Here is a 27,218-nt window from a genome sequence, read left to right on the forward strand (position 1 = left end):
ACTTCCCCCTCACTCTGCTGCCTCTAGCCATGTAGCATTGCAACTAATGATCACAGTCATTCCTGGCCATACTGGCAAATGAGCTCCTGCGCCTACAGTCTTTTCCTGCAGACACAGTGCTTAAAAGTTGTTAATACAGCATTTGCCCCTGTGGATTTAAATCTATCATCTCATGGAACCTTATTAACTCTTTTCTCAAATTACAATAAAGCATGTGTGGTGCAGGGTTTTGTCAAATTTATCTGTGAATGTTATTTATTTTAATGAAATACGCTGTCTAAGGTAAAATGGAAAAGCTAGTTAAGTGTCTAGAAACCCTGACATCAGGAAAAACTTATTTCCAAGCAAATGAACTGCTGTTAGAGAAGACTCTTTGATGCTTAGATTTCCCTTTAATTTAAAACTTAGAAGCAGAAGCCCTGCAAGATCTTTTGACTGTGTTGTTTTATGAATCAATAAATGGAACAAGAACTGAAACCACACAAAAAATAATACATCTTAAATAAATTCTCTTGCTGATCTTCACTGGATCCCCATCATAATGAACTGCACCACTCAGACCACACAAGAATTCTGCCTGACACGTTTGTCAGGAACTCCCTTGTATCTTCATCTTGTAGCTTTTGTTTCTCATACTGCAGATGTCTGTATTGCTACTCAACATGCAAAGGGCAATTTAAACTTAATGGAACCTAATTAAAAAGTTTAAAGATGTTTTTCGTTTATAATCAGAATCCCAGACATACTCAGATTCAGCTTTCATCCTATTTTAAACAAACCTATCCTGACCAAACTAAAAATGATCTTTTTCAAGGCAGGAGTGCAGAGCATACAATTTGCTGTCCACTATTCTGCAATATATTTTCAATTTAGGTTGTGTCCCTATAGATTACAATTAAGAAAATGAGAAGTTAATAGTGCCAGACCTACAGGGTGAGGGGAGATGGAAGGTCAGGTGTATTATGAAGTAACTTTTCACAGCACTTACAGGTTGAAGTAGGTAAATCAGCGAGCACTCCTGGATAACTATCACTGGAAAAGGAGTGATATTTGTTGCATGAAAAAGTGTTTCCACTGATGCCATTATTTGGTCAAAGCGTCCTCCAAGTCCACCCAAAGTCACAATGATATTGATCTGAAAGATAAAACAAAAACAGTCAGAGGGAACAGCCACCAGGATACTTTCACAAGTGATCTCTAGACCCTGAAAATGAAAAATAGAATCACTTTGTGAAAAGAAAAAAAAAAAAAAAAAAGAAAAAAAGACAACTACTGACTAGACAAAAGTAAATCTCAAATACAGACATTTTACCCAAGGAATAACGGCTTTAACTTAAAAAATATTTAGATCAGAGGTTAGGAAGAAATTTTTCACTCAGAGGGCGGTGAGGTACTGGCACAGGTTGCCCAGAGAAGCTGTGTATGCACCATCCCCATCCCTGGAGGTGTTTTAAGCCAGGCTGGATGGGGCTTTGGGCAACCTGGTCTGGTGGGAGGTGTCCCTGCCCATGGGAGGGGGGTTGGAACCGGATGGTCTTTAAGTTCCCTTCGAAGTCAAAACACTCTATGATTCCTTCCATTACTGGTAAACTTCGGAAGTGGGAGATTGCAGCCCAGGCCTGTGCCAGAGACTGGAGCACCCTCTCGTTTGAGCCCTAGGCCTGCAGAGAGCGCGGCATGGCTGCTGGCCACAGCCCCAGAGCCTGCCTGCTGTGGCTGCTGCCCTTAACTCTTGATCCTCTCACGCTCCAACAAGCCCCTGCATGCTCTTTATTTTCAATAAGCAGAAAGGGAGTCTTCAAAAACCTTGGTTAAGAGCTTTCAGATCCTTACACAGGTTACTGAGTGCGAAGTATTATTATTATTATTACTTCCATAATGCAGATCAGTTATGTTCAGTAATTGTAATTTAAAAAGCTACCACTGAGTAAGCCATATCTGGAGCCCTAACACAACGCGGCTCTAAAGCTTTTAGAAGCTGCATTGACAATAGCCATCTGTTGAAGTTTCCAGCTTTATAGGGCTTAAGTCTATGGCCACTGTGATTACATGAAGTTTTACTCAACCCAGGAGTCACATAATGGTGCTCTGTGTATCTGGAATGATGCATTAATAACATCGGCTTCTATTTTTATTACCAGGGCTAGGACTTTATGATTCTGTTGAATATTGGTTTGCATGAAAATTAAGCTCTTTTCCATTTGGTGAAGAATTATACCATCTTTCTCATCTCTACCAGGAAAACACTAGAAAACCCAGGCTGAATCAATATAGCATGTTATATTAGCAGCAAACATTTAAAAAAATAATTATTATTGTATTGCAGAGGGCACATATTTTCTGTGTGGATTACAGATCACACAAAGCAAGCACAAGGCTAACAGAATATGAATGGTAGGAAAACCTAGCTGTAAACAGAGACAAAGCAGCAAAAGGTAGAAAGCATGTGTCCCCAGCTAAGTCATAATATATTTTCCATTTTATTGATGCCACTGTAGAAACAAACTGCTTTTGTTTGGCTGCGGCTGACTGTGATTAAAAAAGGTGGATCAATTCTCTGAAAACAGTTAACACTGAAAAGACCCACCACCACCAGTTCCCCACCAGTCAAGTACAAGTAAAAATGCCCCCTACCCTAATGGAGGCCATAAGAAAAATCTGCTACATTAACCTGAAACCACAATGAAGTTAAGGGGGCTTTGCAAAGGATGAGTAATTCACATATAGTGTTTTTCTTGTGAGTAATGGGGCTGGAGCTTAAATATTAGCCCAGCTGACCCAGCCTTCAAAAAGCTGAGCAGTTATTGTATAGTTTCCTGGTATATATATCTCACCATATATTGTTTTACCTTGTTTGTTTCAGCTTTGATGTTTTCTACAGTTTAATGTTAAGAATGAAGGAAACAGAGTTCACACTGACTGTTAATTAAAATGATGCAATAACATTCTGAATGTGTCGTCTTTGCCTTGTAAAACTGTCAGCACGTCAGACAAGTTCTGCTCTACTATTCACACACGTGTACTTACCACGAAGTACAGGACATATCTGAGACAATGAAGTGCTCACTGACTGCATCTTTCTGTGATATTGCGTGACTACTACAAGTTGAAGAAAAACATAACCAAAAATACTTCTGCATCTTACAGTCTGACAGAAGTGATCCTGAAATCCTACTCTCTTCAGTAGCAATAGCAAAATGAACTTTGGGATTGTTGCCTTCAAAATCAGAAAACAAACTCAGTCTAGCATGGAGTAGATCTGTTGATAAGACATTCATGAAAACAGAGGTTTGGGGTCGTGGCATGCTGGGAAAAGGCTAATAAAGATGCCCAGAAAAGAAATGTAACTATTATACAGGGTTTGCACAGTTTTGTGAAAATGAAAAATACAAGTATGTGACAGGTATGGAAACAAAACCAGACAGAGCATCCAAGGAACAGACAGGGAGAAAAGCTAAGTTCTGCACTTGTGTGACAGCAGACAGACCTGCCTTTCACCAGAGAGTTTAAGAAAATGGATGCACCATGAAAGCATATACACGACTCTTGGCCATTCCAGAACATAAGACAAAGTAAATACCAAAGCACAGAGCATTTATAGATTCACATACTTCAGAGAAAAGGCCATTCATTTTTCTAGTATGATTTCCCATATAACACAGGCTACAGAATTATACTCAGCTTCTGCTAATCAGCTCAGCAGGTAGCATTTGACTAACACACTGTACTTCAATTGAAATGTCCATGCTTCACTTAAACGTCCTGTCAGCAGTCCCTTTACACAATTTGTTTTCATACCGTGCTATTCATTTCCTGAAAAAAGGATATAAAATTCGAAATAACTACAAAGAACTGCTTAGATCATTTCAAGCACAGCGTAAAGGGGGCCATATTCTCTTAGACTATCTAAAACCTGACTTAAATGAGTTGCACAGCATTTTTAAGGGCTATCAAGCTTTAATTTAGAAAGAGTTGAAGATCTGGGGGGGGGGATTCAGTCATCTTTAAATGATACTTATACATTAGCATCTCTTGGAAGGGTGTTAGAAGTTGCTACCAAACATCAGGGAAACATCAGTTTAACATCAGTTAAATGGAGAGGGGAAGCATACAGAAAGACTGTACATGGCAATTCAGACACTTGCTTGTTTCTTCTCCCCCTAAGGTCTAATTTAGAGCAGGCTGTGACCTCGGGGAGCAGAGGCTGCCACCATGCCAAGCTGCTCAGCCTCCCGCTCCCACTCTCAGGGACACTGCTGAAATGTGCAATTTGCTGTAAACTGGTTGCAGGCTTGCTAACCACTCTTCTGTGACAACTGGTCCTGCTTACATTCCTCGTTCTGGCACGGATGGATTAAATACAAAGAGGATTTTCCTTATAAAATTGACGAACGCATATTTGAGTAGAAGGGTTGAAAGGACAGAGGAAGCTGGGCAGTGCCCAAGGTAGGTGAAAAGAGTACAGTATCTAGCTTGTAATGTGAGCATCACCATGACATCTAAGAGCAAAGTCAAAGACTCAAGCTGACAGCAAAGGATGCCCATTCTTTTCAAAACTGTGCTCATTATCTTCAAATTCTCTCCCCAGGGCAAGGTTAGGGCTCTGGACAGACAACTCAAAGGACTTTCTTCCACACGAGTTCAGTTTCAGCCAGACAATTTCCAAACAAACGTGCCTGAGTCTCAGAGGAGTGACTACATGAAAGGGAACACGTTTACTGACAGCAAATGGTGGCACTGGAACAAAGAGTGAAAAAGACCACCCCTAAAGGAAAGAGCAAAGGCAAGAATAACTGAGATGTTGTTGTAAAAGCTCTGGAGCTATAAATAAAGCTTCCTCCCTCTGAGACCATGGAAATCATCAACTGCTAATACCCAAGAAATTTCTATGCCAATTACAGATCTGATACCATATTTGATTTGAACACTGCTTCCTTTTTTCACCTTCTCACTTCACTGGTATCTTGTCACCCTTCACGATCTTTCTTCATTTCCTACTGTTCATAAGCCTATTGCTTTAATTTAAAATACTGGAGGAAGATGATAGAGAGAATTAAATTACTGTAGCAGCATGCATATATTGAAGTACATTATATGCTGAAAAGTAAACCATTAAGTTGTGGTGTGAATTCTATGTTTATTATTCCTTTATTATTACAACATGTTATTGATTTCAATCAGTTTACAAGAAAAGCCTTTTTTGTTCATAAGACAATTTTGATGACTCAGGATGTGGTTTGAAAATCCAGATGTATCCTTTCTGGTCTGTGCACTGGTTTTAGTAACACAGCAAGCATTTTTCTTGATAACAAATGAGCCAGAGTAGATTTCAGCTCATTCTCCCATAGGTCTATTAGTTCTTTTGTGCTAGCCAGAGCACAGTAATTTTTTTTTTTTTTTAAATCATCCACAAAATTGCAATGTAAATTTAATAAATGATTAAAATCCCACAATCAACATCAAATATATAGTAAGATATTGTCAGTTTTAGTTGATTATATTGGCTTTCCTTTTCAATGTTTTACATAACGGGTATGTCATTCATTTCTTACGGGAATGACATGCACAGTCACACAGCAGCATCTGAACTTTGCTCAGGTGGGATACTCTTTACTCTAGCAGAAATGTGCTTGTTGCTTTAGCTGTCTGACTCCTCATGGGAACAAGAGCTCTCAGCCAAAGGCTGTCATCCTGTCTGTGTGCCTGAGATGATAGCCTTCAATCAGCTTCATTGTCACCCCACCTAATCTTCATATTATATTATTCTAGGTCAATTGTCAGCTCCTGCACACAGCATTTCTTGCTTTTGTTCATTTTCTTACATTTTTACTTGAGCACTTTCTCTGTTTGTAACCCTTTGCATTTCAAGTGGGAGGTTAATTCTTCTAATAACAACAAATATGCAGATTGCACTTGTCTGCTTAAAACACATAACACCTGATAGCTACATGGAAGAGGGAAAGGTAATCTTGAAATCCAGCCACAGACTGCAGGAGAAGGAAATGCTTTAGTCTTAGTTCTACTGTTGTCTTGTGTTTATATCTGTGTCCTGAATGACTCAATGTCAGTGCTTTGGCTTTGCTATCTTCTACAGGTATATGGAAAGTCTGTGGATATATACGACATCACCTGGCATAAATTTTGTGGAACATAAACTTCATAACCATTGATTTTAGTTTTCTGCAAGTACGGAAGAATAACTTGTGAAATTCACGTGAACTGGATCCCAGGCAATCTGAATTTGACTGCTTGCTCTTGTGCTGAATATTTGTGGATGACCTTGATCAAGCAGTACTCCCTGTGCCTTGGGGAGAATAAGGACAGCAATTATGCCTGCTCTACTACTGCTGCTCAGCTGGAGCACAGCTCTACAATGTGTGCTGCGTACAAGATCAGGGTCATTGGAATTTCTTATTGCCTTAAGCTTTCTGGGTGAAGTGTTCCTGCTCCACACCTTTACATGCCATTGTAAGTAGGCAAAAGTGCACTAAAACTCTTAGAGTAACCTGCTCACTGAGGTGTGGAGAAGAACAAGTTCTGGTTTTGACCCTGATGTGTTTATTGTGTGCACGAACAACCAGCACCATCAATCATGTGTCTTCTGCAAACCTTACACACTCTTATTTCAAAACAGCATGGAAAGACACTCACATGTAGCAAGCTCTCCCAATTTAGCACCTCACTGCTCCCATGCCTGAACCACTGACAGTGGTGTGTAACTGACAGTGTGTGTGTTGTGGTGTCACCCCCACGGAAAAGTAAAACCAATTGTTGTAAGCTATCATGTCTCTGAGAAAGCAAGCCCTGGATTTCTATTAGCAGCAATGCAAGAGACCCTCAAAAGATTATGCTAAAATGGTCTAGAAAATCTCTTTAATGATCCCCTATTCACTTGTCTCTAGTGCCAAAAGCTGTGTTTGGCACATGCTGTGCTTTTAATTTCTTCGTATACTGCCTCCAGGAGTAAAAAAGAAATAACAAACTAACTAAAACTCCCCATCAATGAACAACTCAAGGGAGGAAAAGCGATCCTATCATCTCCAAGAGAATCTGTTCTTTGTGAGCTTTATATTTCACATTTCACTTAACTCTGATTGTCAGTCTTTATTTAAAAGAAATCCAGAGCATAATCCAAAGGTAGCATTTGCAAAGTCTCCAGCTGACTGTGTATAAAACCAAAAGCATATATATTTTTAATACTGTAGTCTGTTTTCTTTCAGATTACTATCCAAAAGCACCACTACACCTGAGTGCACTAAATCTATATTTAAAAACACAGCCAACCAGCAGGTACAAAACAAATACCATCCAGAATGGCCTTCCTTCTCCTCCCCTCTGACACGCTTCCATCCTGTGCCAAGGCCAGCAGGACAGCACAAGCACAACCCACCATGTCCTGCACCACTTGCAGCTCGAGCCACCCTGAAGCCCATGCCAAAGGCTGGTCCCATGGGTGGGCAGAGCACTGCACCGTGAAAGGCTTCTTTGCTGGGAAGGCTCTCCCTAAAGGCTTCTATTATTTCCCCAGGGGGAACCATGGCTCCTACTGGGGCACGGTGGCAAAGATATCCTCATGCAGGAAGGTCCCCCCCCAACTCGGGACCCCAACACTTAGAGATCCTTTACAGAATTATTTTCTCTCACTGTCACAAAACTTCCTTTCATTTCCCATCGTATTTTTTTTTCTACTTTTTTTTTTTTGTTGTTTTTGTTTCAGTTCCTGATCAGAGACAGGAAAGGTTACAAAGGAGGTGAACAAATGTGTCGTATTTCCAGGCAGTGGGATAGGTTTTCTACAAAAAAAAGGGTTATTCTGTGAAATGTGCTGCCAGCAGCCCACAGGTGTTTACAACAGTATGAACAGAGAAAGCCAACTTCAACACTATGACGGATGAAATCTTTTCTTGTGGCTTTTTAAACCAAATGAGTTTTTTCTTTTAAATTCGTTTTCTGCCTATTTTTATTTCCATTTTGTCATGCTAAATTTAGATAGCAAACATTTTTAAAGGAAAGCATTCTGCACAGAACACAGGAAAAAAAAGAAATAAAGATCTCCATTTCCAAAGCTATGCCTTTTTTTTTTTTTTTTTTTTTTAAAACTTCATCTGAATAAGAGTTAACGGCTCAGGCTAGCTAGGCTCAGGCGCTCTTCCTGCATATTTTAACATTTAGCAATGAAATTTGTATAAAAGACACCATAAATAATGCGGAGCTATACTGAATCCTTACTCTCTTACAGCAACAACACCGAGGAGATAATGGTAAGTGAGACATTTGCATCTAACTAGGAGGAGACGTTAGCTCTGCTGTTTAAAAAAGTTTAAATTTGGGTTCATACAGGTCTGAGGATGTCCTGATAGGTCCCAACAGAGCAGTAGTATTTTCAACTGGTCTCAACATTAATCTTCATGATGAACAAGGGGATAATAGCCTGTCTTATTATACTCAAGGGTCAGATACAAGACCTGAAACTAAAGACAGAAAAACTTCCTCATGTCTCTCAGGTCCTATGCTACAAATGGTTTCCCTTTTGAGTGATTTCACTGAATACTTGGGCAGTACAGATTTTTTTCTTTTCTTCATGGGAGTACTGATTTGCAGGAAGAAGTCCTAAATTTATACATTTGTTTCTAGGAGGTCAGTGATATTCCAGTACTGAAGGAAGTAGGTTAGGATCTTGGATGCCAATTTTCCTTTTCAGAGTAGGTTCAGTATTTATAGGAGGTAAGCTAAACATAGCCTGAAAAACGTCAGCTTACATTCATTACAAAACCAATTTTTTTCCACACTGTCCTCTAGACCATATAAATATATCCATGCACTTAAAAAGAAATGTAGTGTGATTTCTTTAAACTGGAGGCACTTGTGAAGCTGTAAACATTTTATGCTCACATTTAATTTGCACAAATACTGAGCTTTAATTGTTCAGTGTTTAGCTGTTCAGTTGTTTAAAAGGGAAGCGTAACAGGTACTCTAAGCAAGCTGGAAAGACCATTCCCAAAGCCACCCCTTGGAAAGATTTGACACAGTCAAATTAAAAGGTAGCTGGTTAAAAAAGAACAGTACTGAGCATCAGAAGTAGAAAAGCCTGGCTGCCAGGGCAGCTCTGCTGCTAAGTCCCTTCAGTCTCTGCTGAACTTGTGCTGCTGCCTTTGTCAGACTGGGAACGCTGCATGGGCTTCCTAGGTATCACCTGGCTGCCTCATCCTCACAATATTTGTGAAGAGAATAAATTGCTCTAAGACAAATCCCCTTCCTCCCCCTTCTTGATCACTGCTGGTGTCAGCCCAGGTCCAGAAATGAGGGACAGTCAAAGGACTGCAGAAGACAGAGAGGCCTCAGGACTATAAGGCTAAACCACTTCTGTGCAGCATCACCCATACACTTATAGTTTGCTACATTCCCCCCTGACCCTCTCCAGAATATTCCTATCCAGGCAAGAAAAAAAAATTAAAAAGGCCTATAACAGATTAAAAAGATTTTCATGGTAATACAATTTCACTTTCTTCTGATTATTCAAAATCCAACATTACAAAAATGGGAAAAAATCATGAAAACAAAGAACCCCAAACCAGTAAGTGTTCTTATATGCACTACTTAGGTTAAATAAGTTTCCCTGAGCAGGAAACCTTGAAGAGATGCCACAGAAAAAGGTTAGTTTGTTGATTCGCCTACTGAATGAAGGACGAGATCACTGCTGTTTATGAAGTTCATCAATTTGTTCTCTCCAAAGCCATTTTTCTATACTTATGGATGTAGCAAACTGCTAAAGGTATTTATAAAAATACCTAAAAGCCACAAAACTGTCATTTATTCTTGACAAGCATCTCAGTCTAATAGGAAGATATCATACTTGAAATGTAGAAAATGTACTGGCTATTATAATCTGCAGTTAAAATTTGCTGTACCAGCACAAATTTCTTAATATGCTTAATTATAAAGATAAGCTTACATCTCATTAACCAAACAGAATTTCATAAAAATACTCATAACTTACAGAGGGGATGTTTCTTAACATCACAGTACTCATGTGTTAAACGGAAAAAAAATAATTTCAAGTTTTCTATGAGCATCTCAAACAACGAACTGAGCTCTTGGTCCTCAGGCTGCAGAAAAATTCCTGGTGTCAAAAGCTATGGCTCTTCAAGATTTCCTGCTACAGCTTCCATCTCCAAGGCTTTGTCAGTACAAATGCAACAGCCTTTTGAGAATAATGGTATGTTAATGTAGCCCACCACTTTCCCAGCATGGAGGCAGTTACATCAGCAATTGCTACTATCGGGGAAGCTGAATAAACTCTGCTGTTGAAGGCAAAAGAGGCTGCATTAATTTAAAAACATAGGGAAAGAAAATAATCATGTTTTCTATCAAAAATAGTTATAAACAGGACAAAATTGGTGATTACAAATGGAACAGCAAGCCACCTGTAGTAACCTCATGTTCTGTATTTCAAAAAATATTTACCTCATGGCTAAACCGTGGAAATGGAAGATGGTTGTCAGAAATCTTGGATTCTGAACAGATACCACAGTCTAGCTCATGAGTAACCTCTCCGTTCCCCAAACTGCCTGAGTAAACTGTGCTTTCCCCTTTGTTCTTTTCCACCCAAAAGTTTGACATGGGGTTTGTCTGTGTTTTTAAACTAACAAACGAAAATCAATACATTCTCTGTCAATTTTGTTCTGCTTCTGCTTTTTTCTTTAAATTATCTTCACAGACCAAATACATGCCCTAGCAGAGTATTCAAGCACTGAATAAGAAAAATTAACAGTATATGATGCAGTATGTTCTTGCAGACATCCATTTTACATTAAATTATTTAACACAAATGCCTAAGATATTTAGTGTCTCTTGATGCCCACAGTTACAGAGGAACAGGTAGACAGCCTGCTCCCTTCACAAAAGATTAGGGTGTTTCTGATATCCTTCATTACAGGAATGTACCTTGCCATACCTTCACAACGGGAAGCTTTGAAATATTTCCACAGTAGGTTGGATGGGGTAGATGTTGCATTTCTGGAGGGTGGATTTAGACCTTAGAGTCAAAAAGGTCAGCACTCAAGGATATGTCTGGATGGATACAGAAGATATCAAGGATACAGGATGGATTTACCCCTGCTGAAAGTTATTAGGAGATTCTACACATTAAAGTGGGAATTCATAAGAAACACTTTAGATATGGTTGTTTCTGAAGAGGATTTTACTATTAATAACTTATGAAAATCTTTTGATATAGTACTTGACAGTGTAGAAACCTTTTATAAATGTATTTAACTTCCCTTAAATATATCTCATTTGCATTTTCTATTCTCCTCCAGTGAGGCATTAAGAAGAAAAACGCAACAGTGCCACCAAAACTGAACAGGTTTATTCTTAGCCCTGCATACAGATAGAGTCATAAACTTCAGCCTCCTCCTAAGAGCTGCACAGTCCTGCTCCATGCCAGCTTTGGTATCTTCCAAACAGCCTCTCCCTCTGTTTCTGATACTCCCTGTTCCCAAATCCTTGTAATGACCCACCGGTCCTCATTCCTAGGCTTTCCTTTAACTACCATTCCCACTGCTGTTCTTGGCACCCTGAGTTTTTTAGGAAATTAGAACTAGTGTCCTTCTGTGAAATTACCAGCCACTAACGTGAGCAGCAAAATTTTAGTTCAGTCAGGAGCTGAAGCCAGTATGTTAATTGTTACAAAAACATCATGCCATCAAGAATGACCTCAACAGACTGACAAAACCAAAGACTGGTCAAACGGAGTCAGGTTACATCTTTTCTACATGGGATTGTTCTTTATGTCAAGAAATTCTTCTCTTTAAAATCGTTAGATCTGCTTACTATAGCATTTTCTTTTCCTTCAGGGTCTTTTTCTTCGGGTAAAGACAAACCAGGGAGTGCTTAATATGCTGTTTGAACACTACATAGCTGAAGTGGAACATCAACAGCACTTCATTGTCTTCTCTCAAGCACTTTATGAACACATGACTTCACTACATTAGGCTTAGTCTCCCTCAACAGAAAAGAAAGCGGACTAATTTTACACTTCCTATAAAAGGGCAAAGGGAAGAATGCTTGTATTCACATATAAGAAGTAATACCATAGGCTGCTGATAGAATGAGCCTTTAAATTGCAATTTTAAAATGGAAATGTTAGTATAGTATCCCTTTACTGCAATGAGTTTTTGAGAAGAGTTGCTTTGGATTTTTTCACCTTTTCATATTGACACTAATGCTTTTTTTTATCAATTGAAACACACTAATAAAAAAACACTAAAAGGCATTTAGTTTTCAATAAAATCAATTTTTTATATCTTCAGCTCATGTAAGCAAATGAGGTGCTTTAACTTTTAAACAGAAAAGATAATAAAGCTAAATGAAAAGTCCTGGAGCTTAGCTTTAAGACTAAACGGTATTTTAGATGAAACAGTTAAAGAACACAGAATTTGCAACTCTGAGATAAAGATAATGGCTTAAATCTATCATTACATTATGCAGATTCTCCTTGGAGCTGCATAATTGATAAATACACTTCCATATCCTACTGGAGTGTGCTGCTGTGAGCTGCCTGTGAGTGAGACCAGGGAGAGTGTTATGGAAAGAGGGCATGATAAAGACCAGGAGCTGAAGGATCATCCCCAGCTGGACCACTATCATATTGGGAGACCATGGACAAGTCGCTTCTGTACATCTGCTTTTTGATCTGCAAGATGGAGATAACGATGTTCACTTTTAATGTAAGATCTGCTGATCTCAAAAAAAGATACTGTAAGCAAGTCTACCATTTCTGCTAGCTCAGATGGTTTCTTGAAATAGCTTATGTTACATAAGAGAAAGTTAAGACCAGCAAATTGTATCAGACAGAAATTACTGAAAATAAGCGTACTTGAAGGTCTTGTAATGAGAAAACAAAAGTACTCACATAACTATAGAACAAAAAGTGATTAAAGCAGTAAAACAAAATATGGACATGTAAAGTTGAATAGACCATTAACAAGGTAAAAGAAACAAATGTCAGAAATAAAGACAGAGCTACTAAGACATTAAAAAAAATCACATAGGGATAGGAAGGTATACTGACAGAAAAGTTGTGGGTATATATAAACATACATGCAAATCTGTGTACACATGCATACACACAGTCATGCAGAAAGAGATTTTTAACAGCCTTTAGGTTGCAAAGAAACTTCAGGAGTCTTCAGATTCTGTTGGTGGTACTTCACTGCTTCACCCATCCAACACAATTCAATTCACAAATGAATTAGGGTTGTGGAGAGGGAAAATTAAGACCAGTTCTAACTAGGTCTATATGGCTTGGTACTGCTTGTCCTAACGTTCACTGCAGTATGTGATTATAAATATACACAATTAGATGACTCAGATATCACAAAATGACCCCAATACTGCTTCCTGAATGACTTGGCTAAGCAAGCCAATTATGATATTGCATTACACAATGTAAACCAGAAATGATTGACCCTGAGGATTCAGAAACTTTCTTAGAGTTTTTCTTTGAGAAAAGGGAAAAGTAATAATGAACTCAGAAAATTATACCATATGACAGAATTACTGCTCTTTGTATCAAACAAGCAATTCAAGAACTAACAAGGTGTTTTTTCTCCCAGATCTGCCTCAGTAGGCTGTTAACTCCAGCTGTACCCTTCATTGTGGTAAAGGCATTCCTAAGCCCTCTTTCCAAACTGAATTCTCCAACAACCAGTTAAATCTAAACCGACTCTGCAGCCTTCTCTTCCGTGGGGGCACTGGGCATCTGTCTCACTGTGTCTGTCACTCAGGTGGCCGCAGGCAAGAAAGCTGTATGACATGATTACCTTTCAGGACTCCATTCCTCTGTTCAAAAGTTATTTGTTCACAAGCAATCTGGGAGAGTGGGAAAGTAGAGGAGGAGGAGGACAGAAGTGTGGAAATGGAAAACAAACTACCAAAACTGAATTCCTTTGGAACAAAATATTGCCCCCGTAAGCTCCCGAGAGCTCAAAAGTCTCGTTCACATAGAACTTTCGTAGAAGTGACAGATCAGAGTAGAAATGTTATCCATCCAGTGCAGCAGATAAATGATAACTTATTCTCTAACCAACTGAAGAACATCTGTTTCAAATACTTCAACATCTCACAGTTGAATTTTATCCAGACAAACTATGTCACAAGATTTTGGATCCAGGCTATACACTGAATTTAATTTCCTAATTTAGCATATTCCTACCCAGAAAGAACAGCCACACACATAGCATGACTGTAAATTATTATTATTATTTGTTTTTATCTACTAAAAATAGACTTTCCTTGTTCAGTAATTTCAACTATAAATCATTGGGAAACAGACTTATAGTGCCTCTTTGACATGTACTCTGGTTAAGCCAGCCAGAATCAGTAAAAGTCAAAGCTGGAGATATATCTTTGTTCACCTGGAACCAGAAAAACATATTTTACCCAGTTAATATTCTCAGTTAAAAGGAAAGCTTTTATGATAGTCTTTCCTGAAGGAGAAAAAAAATCCATACTATGACATGCAAGTTTGTACTTCAGGCTAAAAATGCAAATGCAGGTGAACAACTCTTTCCACTTTTAGGCACTGGACCTTTCTTCTCAGATTTGTGTACTTTCTGAGTGAATGCAGAATTCAGTGACAGCTTTCTTCTCTGAAGTTACCTGCATTCTCCTCAAAGGTTTTAGATCTATGGCTAGAACAGTCTGTTTCCTTATCACTTGACATTTTCATGGCAAAATGTTTCCCATAAAGATGCCTAAATTAAGTGCAATTTTAGGTATTTATAGGGGCTGGAGTTTCAGAGAAGCCAAGTGGTTGCATCCATTAAGTGAGGCCAATAAATGTTGCAAATGCGCAGAAACTCTGTTATTGGGGAACCGGGCATCAAACTAAGCACTGCATCATCAGCACATCCAAAAGTATCACCAACCCTCCTACTAATGAAGTGTACTTAATACTTCTGATCATAGGGAAAATTTGAACCCTTCTACTTTATACAGTTGTGATACAGTTTTGTGTTCTTTTTGCTTAAGCTTCGCATATTAGTTGCTTAAGTTGAATCAATGACTTCCTGAAGCCCCTTATGTCAGAAAATGCAGAAAAACAAAAATAGAAATGTATGCTTTAGTTAGTGAGTATGAATTAGCTGATGGCATCTTCTTATACTTCATGGAACAGACACCGCAAAAGAAAAAAAAGCAGCTAGCATTTAAGGAATGTAGTAATTAGTTTACAGATAACGCGTCTGATTTACTTCTTGCACCTCTGAAAAACTGCATTTAAAGCTGGTCTCAACTACGTCTTAAGTATAACAGCATGACAGTGTAACTAAAATGAAGTCTTAGGTTTAGTGCGTTGGCGTGAACTCTACACAATTACTGCAATTACACTCTGGCTTGCACTTTACAAAACATCACAGAGGATTATAGCGCAATATCCTTTAACTAACTTAACAGAGTTTTACCTAGTAGAGCGATCAAAGAATTCCAAGTTTACAAATAGACTACTTACTGTTGAAACGTATCTGTAAGCTGTCATGTTCTCACCGCTCTTATTTTAACCACACATTGATTATTCATTATAAAACCTCTTCTGATAGCTTAAAAAATGCCTCTGTAGCTGAGATTTGATAATGAACTGAATCCAGGAAACATTCAGGTTCTTCTTCAGTCTAAGGGTAGTTACATTAAGAGGGAAGCACCTTACTTGTCAAAGTCAAAACAAGTCCTAGGTGTAGGTGGCTCATCAGTTCCGATCACACTCCTTATCATTCATGTTCTAGGTGGCAAGACACCTCGGTGTGCTTTTTTGATGATAAATGCATAAAATTAATTAATAAAAAAAATGAAGTACCAAAGAGCTTCCTGGCTCACATACTGACAGGTGAGAGGTGCATGAGGAACTCTATCTCTGTCTACACTGATGGGGAAAAAAACAACAACTAATGAACAACAGCATGTACTGGGCACTGTGCAACAGCACTCTGAAGTGTCACACAGACATACACTTCCTTCAGAAGACTAAGGCATTTCAAAACAACCAGCAAAAACTGGGTAATTATGTATCAGCCTGGAATGAGGAGAGAAGAAAGAGGGAGTGGTATTGGCATTTCCATCTCTTGCTGCCTTGGTTGGAGAACAAGTGATTTCAGGAAGTCAGTGAACTTTCCTATCCTGCTACAATAAAAATGGGAAAGGAGGAGGTTTGCAACATCCTTCCATCTTGTGTGCTGTTGCTTTCATTTTCTTATAAGCCTCTTGCCCTCACTATTGGTAAGAGGATGTAACAGCTGTTTCCTCTCAGCTCTTTTCACCCAGAGTTTGAGAGCAGAGAGGAGAGCTCAGCCCTTAAGAAGGAATGCTCCATGGGGAGAAAAGAACAGCAATCCCAAGAGCACATCTGCCATCAACTCATCATGTTGAAGTTCCTGACAAATTTTAACTTTGCATCTCGGAGAGATGAAACGAGGGCCTATGAAACAAACTATGGAAGAGGAGGGGGCACAGTGCCTCCTTTGCCTTTCCAATGAAAGGAGCAGCTGACAACTCCATATGGTTCTTTTTAAGTTTAGCGCACTTCTTGCTCTGCAAAGGTTCCATTTGATTTCAGGGGAACCTTTGCAGAAGGAGATATTGCTCACCATATGTAATGTTGGCAGGATAAGATTCCCCCTTCCATCTCACCTTTGGGAGGAGAGAAGAAGGAGATATGAACATCAAGGCTCAGTATGCCAAGACTTGAAAACATATTTACATGCCAAAGCGGGACTCCTGCTTTGAACACCAGCCACAACAGCTCTTCTGCATTTTGGGTTGTTCATTAACAGAAATCAATACAAGCTGCCTTTTAAGAAAGCCAACGCTTATTTGTTGACACACTGGGTAATTTCTTTTAGCAGAAGCATTGATGCTTACAAGGTGTGCAGTAAACATGGCAAAACCTCAGAATGGCAAGGCTACAGAAGATAATACTTCATTTCAGTGCAAACTTAAAACATAAACCTAAGTATGTGGAGAGGAAGAGTAATTATTAACAAGCAGGGACGTAGATGTTGTGCCTTTACCTGCAGGCTCTTTTCCTCTATCTTTTTCTGGAGAATCTGAAGGCACTTAGTGAAGTCTGTGAAATCTTGATCCATGGTCTCTATTAACTCACATCCCTAGTGAAGAAGCAGCAAAAGAGAGAGAAAAATAAAATTAACACAACTTTCAGTTTTGAGAATTAATGCTCTCTTTTATGAAATTAATTGCACTTAACAATTCCTAAAGTCTCTGCATGGAGATAGAAGAATCAAGTAAAAGACTATACCCTTACAGAGCCCAAAGACCCAGCTAGGTCCCAGCTGAACAAATTATAAACCAGCTCTTTGCTAGGCACAGGAACAGATATTCCAAACCTATTGAGTATATTAATGAGTTTGGATAAGCATGTTCTACGATATTCTGCCGGCTGGACAAATTCTGGTGTGGTGAGCTCTGGGTCATAAAGAACTTCCAGGATCAAATTCCAGGAAAATGATCTCCCGCTCTGGTACTACAGTTACTACATTTCTGCTACATATATTGAAATGTGTATAAACGTATGTATACAAAATTTTCAAGTTTCCCAGAACCACTGAAGTTGTTAATTTGCAGTAATATCACAACAATCTCCTTGCAGTGGGCTAACATAGATGAGAACATGTTCAAGTGGAGAAGAGCAGAAGTTCAGACTTCTTGAGTGCTAAAGCAACTCCTGAGCCTCTGATGAAGAGCTGAGTAAGGAAAAATGAAATGTATCTACCACATAAAGTCACCACTCAAAGGGGCTTCAAAGATACCAAATACCCATACAGCTTCATAAATTAAAATAAGAACCATACATGCTGGATTTAGAGGTTCCCTCTCCTACCACTTCAAGGTCCCCTTAAAAGCCTCCTAGCTTTTTCTTTACCTGACAGTTTTTATGTTTCTCTATACACCATAACAACTGATAAGAGAAAAACATTCAGAATACAGAATCTTTGCATGTGTGCCCGTATATATAAAGTACATTATTTTGTTACATTAGGAAAAAAAATTGAACTTTTAAGCTGCTTTTACCTCAGTGCTAAAAATAAAGATATAGAGGACAAAATTGCCCAGATCAGCACACAGAGAGTTTGGTGGATTGCACACAATAAAATAATGAGTCTCCAGTAGAAGGACATATGCTATCACTGAAATGCTTCCCCACACAGCCAGAACACATATAAAACCCAACAAAACTGTCATGCAGTAGGGGATCTGGATGAAGTGAAAGAAACGAGGAGGAGATAATGGCATGCTTTTTATTATACCCCTTACTTTTCTTTCTTCCTTCCTCAAAATCTTCTAAAAGGAAAAATGGTCAAAAGTAAAGCAGAAACTTTCTGATACCCCGTGTTGCTCTAAATGCCTTCTCAGGTAGGCCTGTTGAAGTGAAGCATGCTTTAGATGCATTAGCAGATGTCACCATAGACGTCCCTTTGCAGAAGCAACGTTGCTACCGCCACAAAGAGACTAGGGAAAATGCAACTGGAATCTGAATTCAGTGCTAAGTTTCAAACAATTTGAAGAGCTGCCATGTTCCCACTCTTCACCAGGAATGGCCAAAACACCAAATTGGCAGGGGGAAAAAGGCCGCAAGCCAACTGGGGACTGCAATCAATTTGGGAGTTGTGCAGGGCCAGCCAGAGACACTCAGGAAGCCTAAGAAAGGTATAGGGATGTTCTGGCCCATGCAGTTGGACCTGAAAACTTCTGAAGTGAATTTGTTAATCAAAGCCCACTCTAAATGAAAAGACATGTCATCCACTAAAAACAGGCTGCTCTCAGGCGGGCTCATTATTGGCAGTGACAGTGGCAAGAGAGACCGAGCTGTGAGCAGCTATAAACAGACAGAACATCCCCGGTCTTGCACAACCAGCTTTTGAACAGCACAGGAACGTGACAGATGCAGACAAAATCAACTGCGGGGATAGCTACTGCATGGCATGGGAGAAGAGGGGAACATGAGTTACCAGCTCCTAAATTAGCAGTAGAGGAGGAAGTCTTTTATCTTTTGCCAGGACCACTCCTTGGCTCCCCGGTGCTGGCAGAAGTGGCTTATAGGTACTGATTTATAAATAATAGATTTAACCCCAACCTGCCCCCAGAACTTCTGAAATACTCCTTCCGGCACTCACTAACAAGCCTGATATCCTCCTTAGACAGTCACTCCTTGGCAGCTGCAGCTACACTGCAATTCTGCTTTCCACCCAGGCAAGAGAAAACTTACTCAACATCCTGTGTTTTTAAAGGGATGATGTACAACAGCTTAAATTCATAGAATCATAGAATGGCGTGGGTTGGAAGGGACCTTAAAGATCACCTGGTTCCCACCCCCTTTGCCATGGACAGGGATGCCACCCAGGTTGCCTTGGGCCTCGTCCAGCTTGGGCTTTGTCCAGCCTAGGCCTCATCCAGCCTGGTCTTGAATACCAGGGCATCCTGGTGGGGCATCCACAACTTCTCTGGGATTAAAAGCTTCTCTTCTGTTTAAAAACATTTCACTTGAAGTTAGTTCTTGCCTAGATTCTCAGGATGTTCTTTGATAAGTTCTTTGTAGCAGCTACATGTCACTTCCAAAACAAGATGACTTTAACATAGTGGCTGGAAGGCACTATAGGTCATTTGCCACAGCTCCAGAAGAAAGCTGTGAAGTACCACACATGGACATTCCACCTTCAGCCCTGCCAGGGTGTTTTCCACATATAGAAGGCCTTGAAAACACAATCACAGAAATGTGATTTTCTAAACTTGTAAGTGGGATGTCAAATGCACTATTTATCATAAATGCAGGTTGCTGTACCCATGGTATTGATACCAAGATGGTGCTGTGACAGCAGTAGCTAAAAATGAAACAGTTCAGCAGTGGTATCCTAAAACTGTTCACTCACCGTCTGCACGTTTGACACTTTATACAAGTACTACTGTAGATCACACTGAAAAAATGTTGACAGAGTGCCACCAGTAAAGCCATCAATTCCTTCAAATTAAACTGTGATTCTTCATTTTCTTTCCACATCAAACAGACAAGCAGTTTGGGAGCTGACGAGATTTTAGATCTGCTCCCTTTGCCACAACAGCAGAGAGACTGGCATAGTCAGACTCAAGGGAGGACAGGCGGCAGCACTCTGCCTGTATCCTCTCTCTGACCCTGCTGGAGTGAACGAATGCTCAGTTCACCTTCACTGATGGTGAGAGTTTTTGGTAAATCTGCTAAACCTGACATAAAAAAAATCTAATATTGTATACCACAAAACTGGGTGACAGGTCAGGTGCAGTTCTTGTCAACCTTCACCATATTCACAGATGACGAACATCTTCAAGACAAAGCTTTCTGATGCAGCCAGGGTTTAATGAAAGGACCCTATAGTAATTGCAAGATAGGCAATAATGGTTGTAGTTTTATAGAATCTGCTCAACTTAATAACATTAACCTTTGGTAAGAAAGTTAAAAAGCCAAGCAAATGTAACATTAAGAAAGGTTAGAAAAATCAATAGCACACAGCAGGAAAGAAAACAATAGATTGCATCTGATGACGATATAACTTTGCTGAGTGATAGGATGAGGCACACACAGAATTAGACTTTGGCTGCTCTGTCTCATTATAGCAGTTATAGGAGGCACATTGCTAAAGAAGGAGGAGTGTGCCAGACACACATAATAGGATTATTGAACCCTATATTTCAGACAGACACTGAAACCAGACAGGCTCTGAAATGTCAATCTGAACATCTCAGTACTTCTCCCGTTTTTAGAAATATTATGCATCACAGCATGCTGTGCATTTGAAGACAGCAGTGTGTAGATGTCCATTCCCACATGTCCTCATTAATCTCTTAGTAAAAGAAAGTTATGTTTGTTCTTTTTCTTTTTTTTTTTCCCTCCTAATCTTTATAAGCATGAAAATATAATTAGAACAGAATATTTAAGATATCCTCATTTGCACTATATTTCCAAGGCCCTCCTATGGCAAGACCTCTGAGTCTAGCTTCTGAAGCCTGTGTCCGACTGTGCTCAGCACGTGCACCAGTGATATCCAGTTCAGTCTTTTTAATGACTGTTGTTGAAGTAAGGTTCAATTTTGAGGTATCAATCTCAACACAGATGCACTCATGTATAGCATTAATGGCAGACAGAGGAAAATCATACATCATGAAGCTAAAAGAAAAGAGATGAGACAGCTTATAGAGCCTCTCAAAACCACCACACAGACAAATGGTAAAGTTTAAGGAAGCTGTATAAATTAATTGGCATTTCTAAAGACTCTCCTTTCACTAAGCCTTACCTGCCGTCTCACCTAACAGAACAGTAATGCACCTGTCAATCCCAGCACCACGCATGCCTGCTAAGTAACAGCTACAGATTCACAGAATAATTTCAATTGGAGGGGACTTTGGCAATTCACCTAGTCCAACATTTCACTTGCAGTAGCTCAGACTAGCTCAGGTTACTCAAGGCCCTTTCCAGTCCACATCGAGCACCTCCAAGGATGGAAATTCCTTAACTTCCCTGGGCAACCTGTTCCAATGCTTGACCACTCTGAAGTGGTCTGAAGAAGAGTCTGGCTCTATCTCCTCTGCCCTCCCAAAAAGAAGGGGAACCCTGTAATGTCATCTCTCCTTCACTTCTCTTCTGGAAGTTGAATGAATCGATTTCCCTCAGCCTCTTCTCATGCATCATGCAGTCCAGACTTCCCTAATGTATATTTCCCTTACATGCACTATATAGGTATGCAGTATTTCCAGCTCAAAACCTGACAGGGTCTGCAAAGAGGCAGAGGGTATCTAGTTCTCCTCTTTTTAATGTAAATTTCTGGCCCTAGGGAGTTTCAGCTACTTCACCTCCTGGATCCTTCTTACGTTTCTGCCTGCTTGAAGAAAAACCCCTAACATCTACAACCTTCATATACTAGCTGCAGTCACCTGAATGTTTTCAAATCCCAAAACATTTTTTACACAAATATGCAGACAAATATTTACACTTCGGAGTGAAATGGATCCAAGACAAGTGCTGCTCTAGACCAGGCACTGATAAAAAGAAAGGGGCCCCAGGGTGTGACTGCAGGTCATGGACCACGCCTACCCAACAACATAGATGTGCATCAGTATCAGAAAGAAAACAACAACAAAAAACTAGCTTGGGAAACATTCTGGAGGTGACAAGTCACCCAAACAGTGGTCTTCCTTACTGTTGGTTAAGTGTTTCACAACTGATCCAAAACAACTGCCCCAGAAAGGAAACTGAATGCTAGCATGGGGCAGAGAGGGAGCAGACTAGAATGTTCCTGATAATGTTTAAAAGGGGCAGGATTGGAAAAAAGAGAGAGAACAAGACCCTCTAGCTTAAGCTGCTGATAGTTATAAAAGCTGCATAGATTTCCTATAAGCCATAAATTAGTGGAGACTTATGTAGCAAGACGGCACCAAAACCATGGAGCTGGTTTACCTCTATGAACTACAAACCAGGAGGAAATCAGTCAGTTGAATCCTTTTGCATTTGCGGAGTAGGATGCAAATACAGAAAGCAAATCAGTCATGTTCACTGATTTCTTTTGGTAGTTTCAAATACTGTTGAACAACTAGTATTAAAAAGCTTCTGTTCTGATCAGCTTAGCTATATGAATTGCCTTTTGATTTTTGTAGTAGAGTCCAGGAAGTGTAATTGGATAAAATGATATCGGATATTTAAATAGCCAAAAATACATAATTAAGTGAAATGCATTTTCTTTCATTTTTTGGACTCAAATTTGGCTGACCACTTGGCATCAGCACAAAACTAATACTGTACAGATTGCCTGGTCCTCAGTTCTGGGGTGGCTGATGATTTGACTCTTCCAATTGCACATTAGGTGGTGCTGCCATTCAGATTAACTACAGGAATTTATTAATCATGACGAAGTGTATGCACTGTAAGCCAAATAATGGAGATCTACGCTCCAGTGACCCTCCCCCCCAAAAAAAACAAACAAAGAATATCCGGTTTTGACCATCACTTCTGTCTAACCATACATAACACTGTTTGATTTATTAAGCAAGTATTGCCTGGTGGCATGAGACAAACCCAGTAAATATATGTAAACATATGCACACCTCTGCAAACTGATAGCTACATGAACTTGTCAAATTTGAGAGTGTTAAAAAAGGGCAATGTACTTGAAACTTTGACTGCAACAGCTGCAGCCTCTCCTCCCTTCCCCTCTTTCTATTTTGATACGGTCTTTTTCAAAGTAAATAAAATGTTTCCTGTTTGTGTTTTTAATGAGGCAGCATGTGGCTTCTGATGGAGGATAGCTTTTTTATACCATATATTTGATGTGAAGATAGAAGCAATGAAAGTGGTCTTCTGCATTAATTACGTTGCCCCCTTTCAAAAGAAAAGTCTATTTATCATGAAATCATGGCAATTGCTTGAAACGAACAAAATATAAATCTGTTTATTTGGTATTTAAACAATACCAAAGAAAGCCAACATGCCTTCTTTGCCACCTAGAGCAAACTGAAGTGCAGAAAACCAAAGATAATAATCATCATAAATCAAAGCAACTAAACCCAAACAACAACAACAACTTCTTAAAGGGAAAAAGAAAAAAGCCAAACAACAAAGCTAAGCTTATATTTTCTGGATAAATTCACAGTGATTACCTGTGCTGCAGTAAATTCTTTGGATTTATTAAGCCTGGTAAATAAAAGCAAGCATCTTAGATACTCACCCACAGGTCAGAAATTGCAACAAAACACACAATTACAATACGTTTATCAAAAGATCACTAACAATTTTTACCACTTTTGAACAACCAAGCGGAAAGGTAAAGGTGTTGAGTAAAAAACTAAAGTAGAAGGGCTTGTTAGCAGCTGTAGTCTCAAATTTACAATCCACGCCCCTCCATACCCATTTCTGGCATTTAAACAGTCAACCTACATTTGTACATCTCTGTGCAACCCAGACACATTATTTCTCCAATCTGATGATTAAAACTGAGCACAGCACAGCAGTGACAGCCACCTGCTATTTTTGGATCTTCTTTGAAATTTCCCTTATGTGGCCTTCCTTGTCTAAAAACAAAAGTTCAGAGAGGGGAATTTTAATTGACGGTCAGGCTGACTCTATAATCAGTACCGTGAAAATCTTTTGTCTACCAGGCTGATTGGGCCCTTTGGAGCCTAACCTATTGATAGGGCTGATTAGAGCACCTCTCTTTCCTTGGAAAGTAAAGTGTAAACAGAAATTGTTCCTCTATCTGTGTGCATTTATGTATGAAGGTAGCTCGCGTAAGGGAAATCAGAGTGCTGGAACAGCGTCAGCCTCTGACAGAAGGGAAGCACACGCCATCGATCATGGACAACATAGGCCATTACCTATGTCAGTGAGAGTCTTTTTTGTGGACTTGAATGCACTTTGAACCAAGACTAAGAACTGTAATGTTTCTAAAATGCTGTAACTTCATTTAAACACACATTAAAGCTAACATTATCTTTGGCAGTCAGCACAAATGACAACACAAGTCACACACTTTCCTGAAATAATGCTGAAAACACAAGCTGCCCCAAACACGAACCCCATGTCCTGTAAAAATTGAAGAATAGGGAATGCAGCATTCCTGGAAATTCAACCATCTGAGGTATCTTTTATGAGGTGGGAGGAAGGGAGGGAGAGAAGCCGCCTGAATTTCAAATCCCGTAACACTTTATGCACAGCAACCCAACGTTATTTATTTATTTATTTTTTAATTAAAAGAGCTCCAGGTTAACAGCTTTTGCTTTTTATCACGTGGTATGATGTGGTATGACAGATGCTCTAAAGAGCTAAAGTTAATAAGCAGGAACTGTATGTGACCTGACTTCAGTTTTCAGACTGATTATCAATTCTCAAGATTCATCTCAAGGTAAGAAAAACAAGGAGAAAACAGTAAGGCTTCTACTGGGGTGATTTCAAGGATCTGGGCTGGCAAATTTTAGCCATTCTGAACACTGTCTCTATACGACCCTTTGGCAGCCAATGGACTCAACAGTAGCATGACTGCGAAAATACACAAAAAAATCCACAAGAGACACGTTGAACAGAGTGGCATAAAAATCTCTGCAAGGCATTTCTAATCATTAGGATTATTTAAATATACATGGCCAGTGCAGCTAATCCCTATCTCTTGCATTCAGAATTTATGTGAGGGAATTCTTGTTCCTAAGCTAGTATCTGTCAGTATTTCCCTATTTTCAGAGGTATATAATTGATCTGAAAAGAATTTGGATTGTGAGAGGGGAGCTGCATCTCAGATATCGATCACTGAACAGAATTAATTGAGAACGGGCCCCAAATGTGCATTATGCTCACAGAAAAGGTGCTTTCTTACACAACTCTGCCTACATGTACAAAAAGAGTACAAAAGGATACAAAGATTTAATTATCTAAAGACAGCAAATTGAAAAGAGAAATATCTTCCTACATGTGGATAAAACTCCAAAATTTGTACTATCAATACAATTCAGCAACGCATTCTTCATTTTGGTATTGGGGTATTAATGAAAACAGCAAGATTAGTCCCAAGACTGATCCTTTAGGAAAGTCACTGATTACTTCCCACTGCCTGTTAGTTTTCCTTTATGAACAGCCTCCTGTCTTTAATTCGTGTTTTAACTTCTAGCTGGGCTAGGTATATGGCCTGATAATACTCATTTATTTTTCCTTGTTATTGTTTTCTCTGACAGTTTCTAAAACCTCTCAGACTCAGCATAATAGCTACGTTTTACATGGATTAGAAAAAACTTTCTTTAGTAGAAGATTATTCATTGTTTAGAATACCTCATCATTATAGAATCAGTTCATAAATACCAAAAGGAGAATGCTACGTGGTAGGTAGCCTGAGCTCCATTCAGTGGGTCAGCTCCAGAGCTCAACATTTTAAATGATATGCTGAGCCCCTCTTTCTTTTCCTTCAGTTTTGCAAGCTTCTTTGCAAGCATATTTCTCCTCCTCTGTGAAGGACACATTGCTATTTATTTAGCTATAGCATTTTGTACTGAACTGAACTTTGATGGGTACTTCTGAAGACCGAATACATTTTGCAAATACATAATCTGCATGTAAGCCAATGGAAACGGGTTTCTCAAAGTCAAAAGAAAATTAATTGAAATCATTCTGTATTTCAGCAAGTGATATTAAGATGCAAGCAACAGCAAATAAAATAATAAGTAAACAAATAAAAATCAAACCCAGCTTTATAATCCTTTTCCAAACATCACCAAACCATCTGGGAGCAATGAACACAAGGAGCTGACATGTTGACATTCTGATAGGCAGAAGGGAAAGCTCAGGAAAATGAAACCCCTGCCCAGCACAGCAGTTCTGACTTCATTGCCAGCAAGTGTTCCACAGAGTACAAATACATTTCCAAGTGAAATTCAGGATATATTTCCACACAGATGAAGTAGATTCTTGAATAATCAAAGATCACACATCATATTCACAAAGTTGTATTTTCAATTTGTGGAGGGGCTCAGCTACTCCTAGCTGAATTGTGAGGTTGCTGAATAAACATTAAGTCTTTAGGTCTGAAGTAACTTGATTACTTGGTAAGTTGGAAACCAAGTTTATCTTCCAGGTATACTTCAGTGCCTGCTTTTTCAGTAGTCAGATGTTGCATGTTCAGTAGCAGAAGACATCCTGTAACTGGGCTGTATATCCTGCTCCCCACCTGATACATAACTGAGTACTCAAGGGGGACTGTTCAGCTGGATAGTGAAATATCCAGCTTAGTGTTTTGGAAACATTGGGATTTCATGTGTGAAATGCTTCAGGTTTTGAACTGATGACAAACATTATATTGAACAAAATAATGTGTAGCCAACTAACAGCAATGGCTCTACGAGCAACACAGAGCTTTGCAGTAAGAGATTTTGCATTAGTACCCCTAGGTTTCTCTTAATAGGATATTGCTTTCCTTTAAATAGCAACAGTGCTTTTCTGAAGCTTAACAGCAGCATTTCTAGCACTCTGTACAGATAGCTAAGGTTCCTGGCAAAGGGAAGCTAAGCCACTACAACACGTACAGACATTACAGAAGGCACTACGCTGTCACCTCCTTGTGCTAAGAGGATCTATTCAGAATCCATTCCACTAACTATTCTGCAGGCTGTGATAAATCCATTGGACAGGTAATACTTTAGGGGATACATCC

General features: G+C 39.3%; 1 protein-coding gene across 8 annotated transcripts in view; it reads right to left on the reverse strand.

The window, feature by feature from the left end:
* Positions 1 to 27,218, reverse strand: part of TPK1 (thiamin pyrophosphokinase 1) — a 317,983-nt gene that overhangs the window by 108,049 nt on the left and 182,716 nt on the right. For 7 of the 8 annotated variants that reach the window (XR_011806855.1, XM_027451311.3, XM_027451310.3 and 4 more), the window contains 2 exons: positions 17,064 to 17,159; positions 989 to 1,135 (listed from right to left, as the gene is read on the reverse strand). Coding sequence is in view for 7 of the 8 variants with exons in the window: in XM_027451311.3 (XP_027307112.1) it covers positions 989 to 1,135; positions 17,064 to 17,159 (243 nt within the window). In the remaining variant the exon portion in view is untranslated. The remainder of the gene's footprint in view (positions 1 to 988; positions 1,136 to 17,063; positions 17,160 to 27,218) is intronic. The other variant, XM_038174896.2, reaches the window with a different exon arrangement.

The sequence above is a fragment of the Anas platyrhynchos genome, chromosome 2 (genome assembly GCF_047663525.1).
Source record: "Anas platyrhynchos isolate ZD024472 breed Pekin duck chromosome 2, IASCAAS_PekinDuck_T2T, whole genome shotgun sequence".
NCBI classification, from domain to species: Eukaryota; Metazoa; Chordata; class Aves; order Anseriformes; family Anatidae; genus Anas; species Anas platyrhynchos.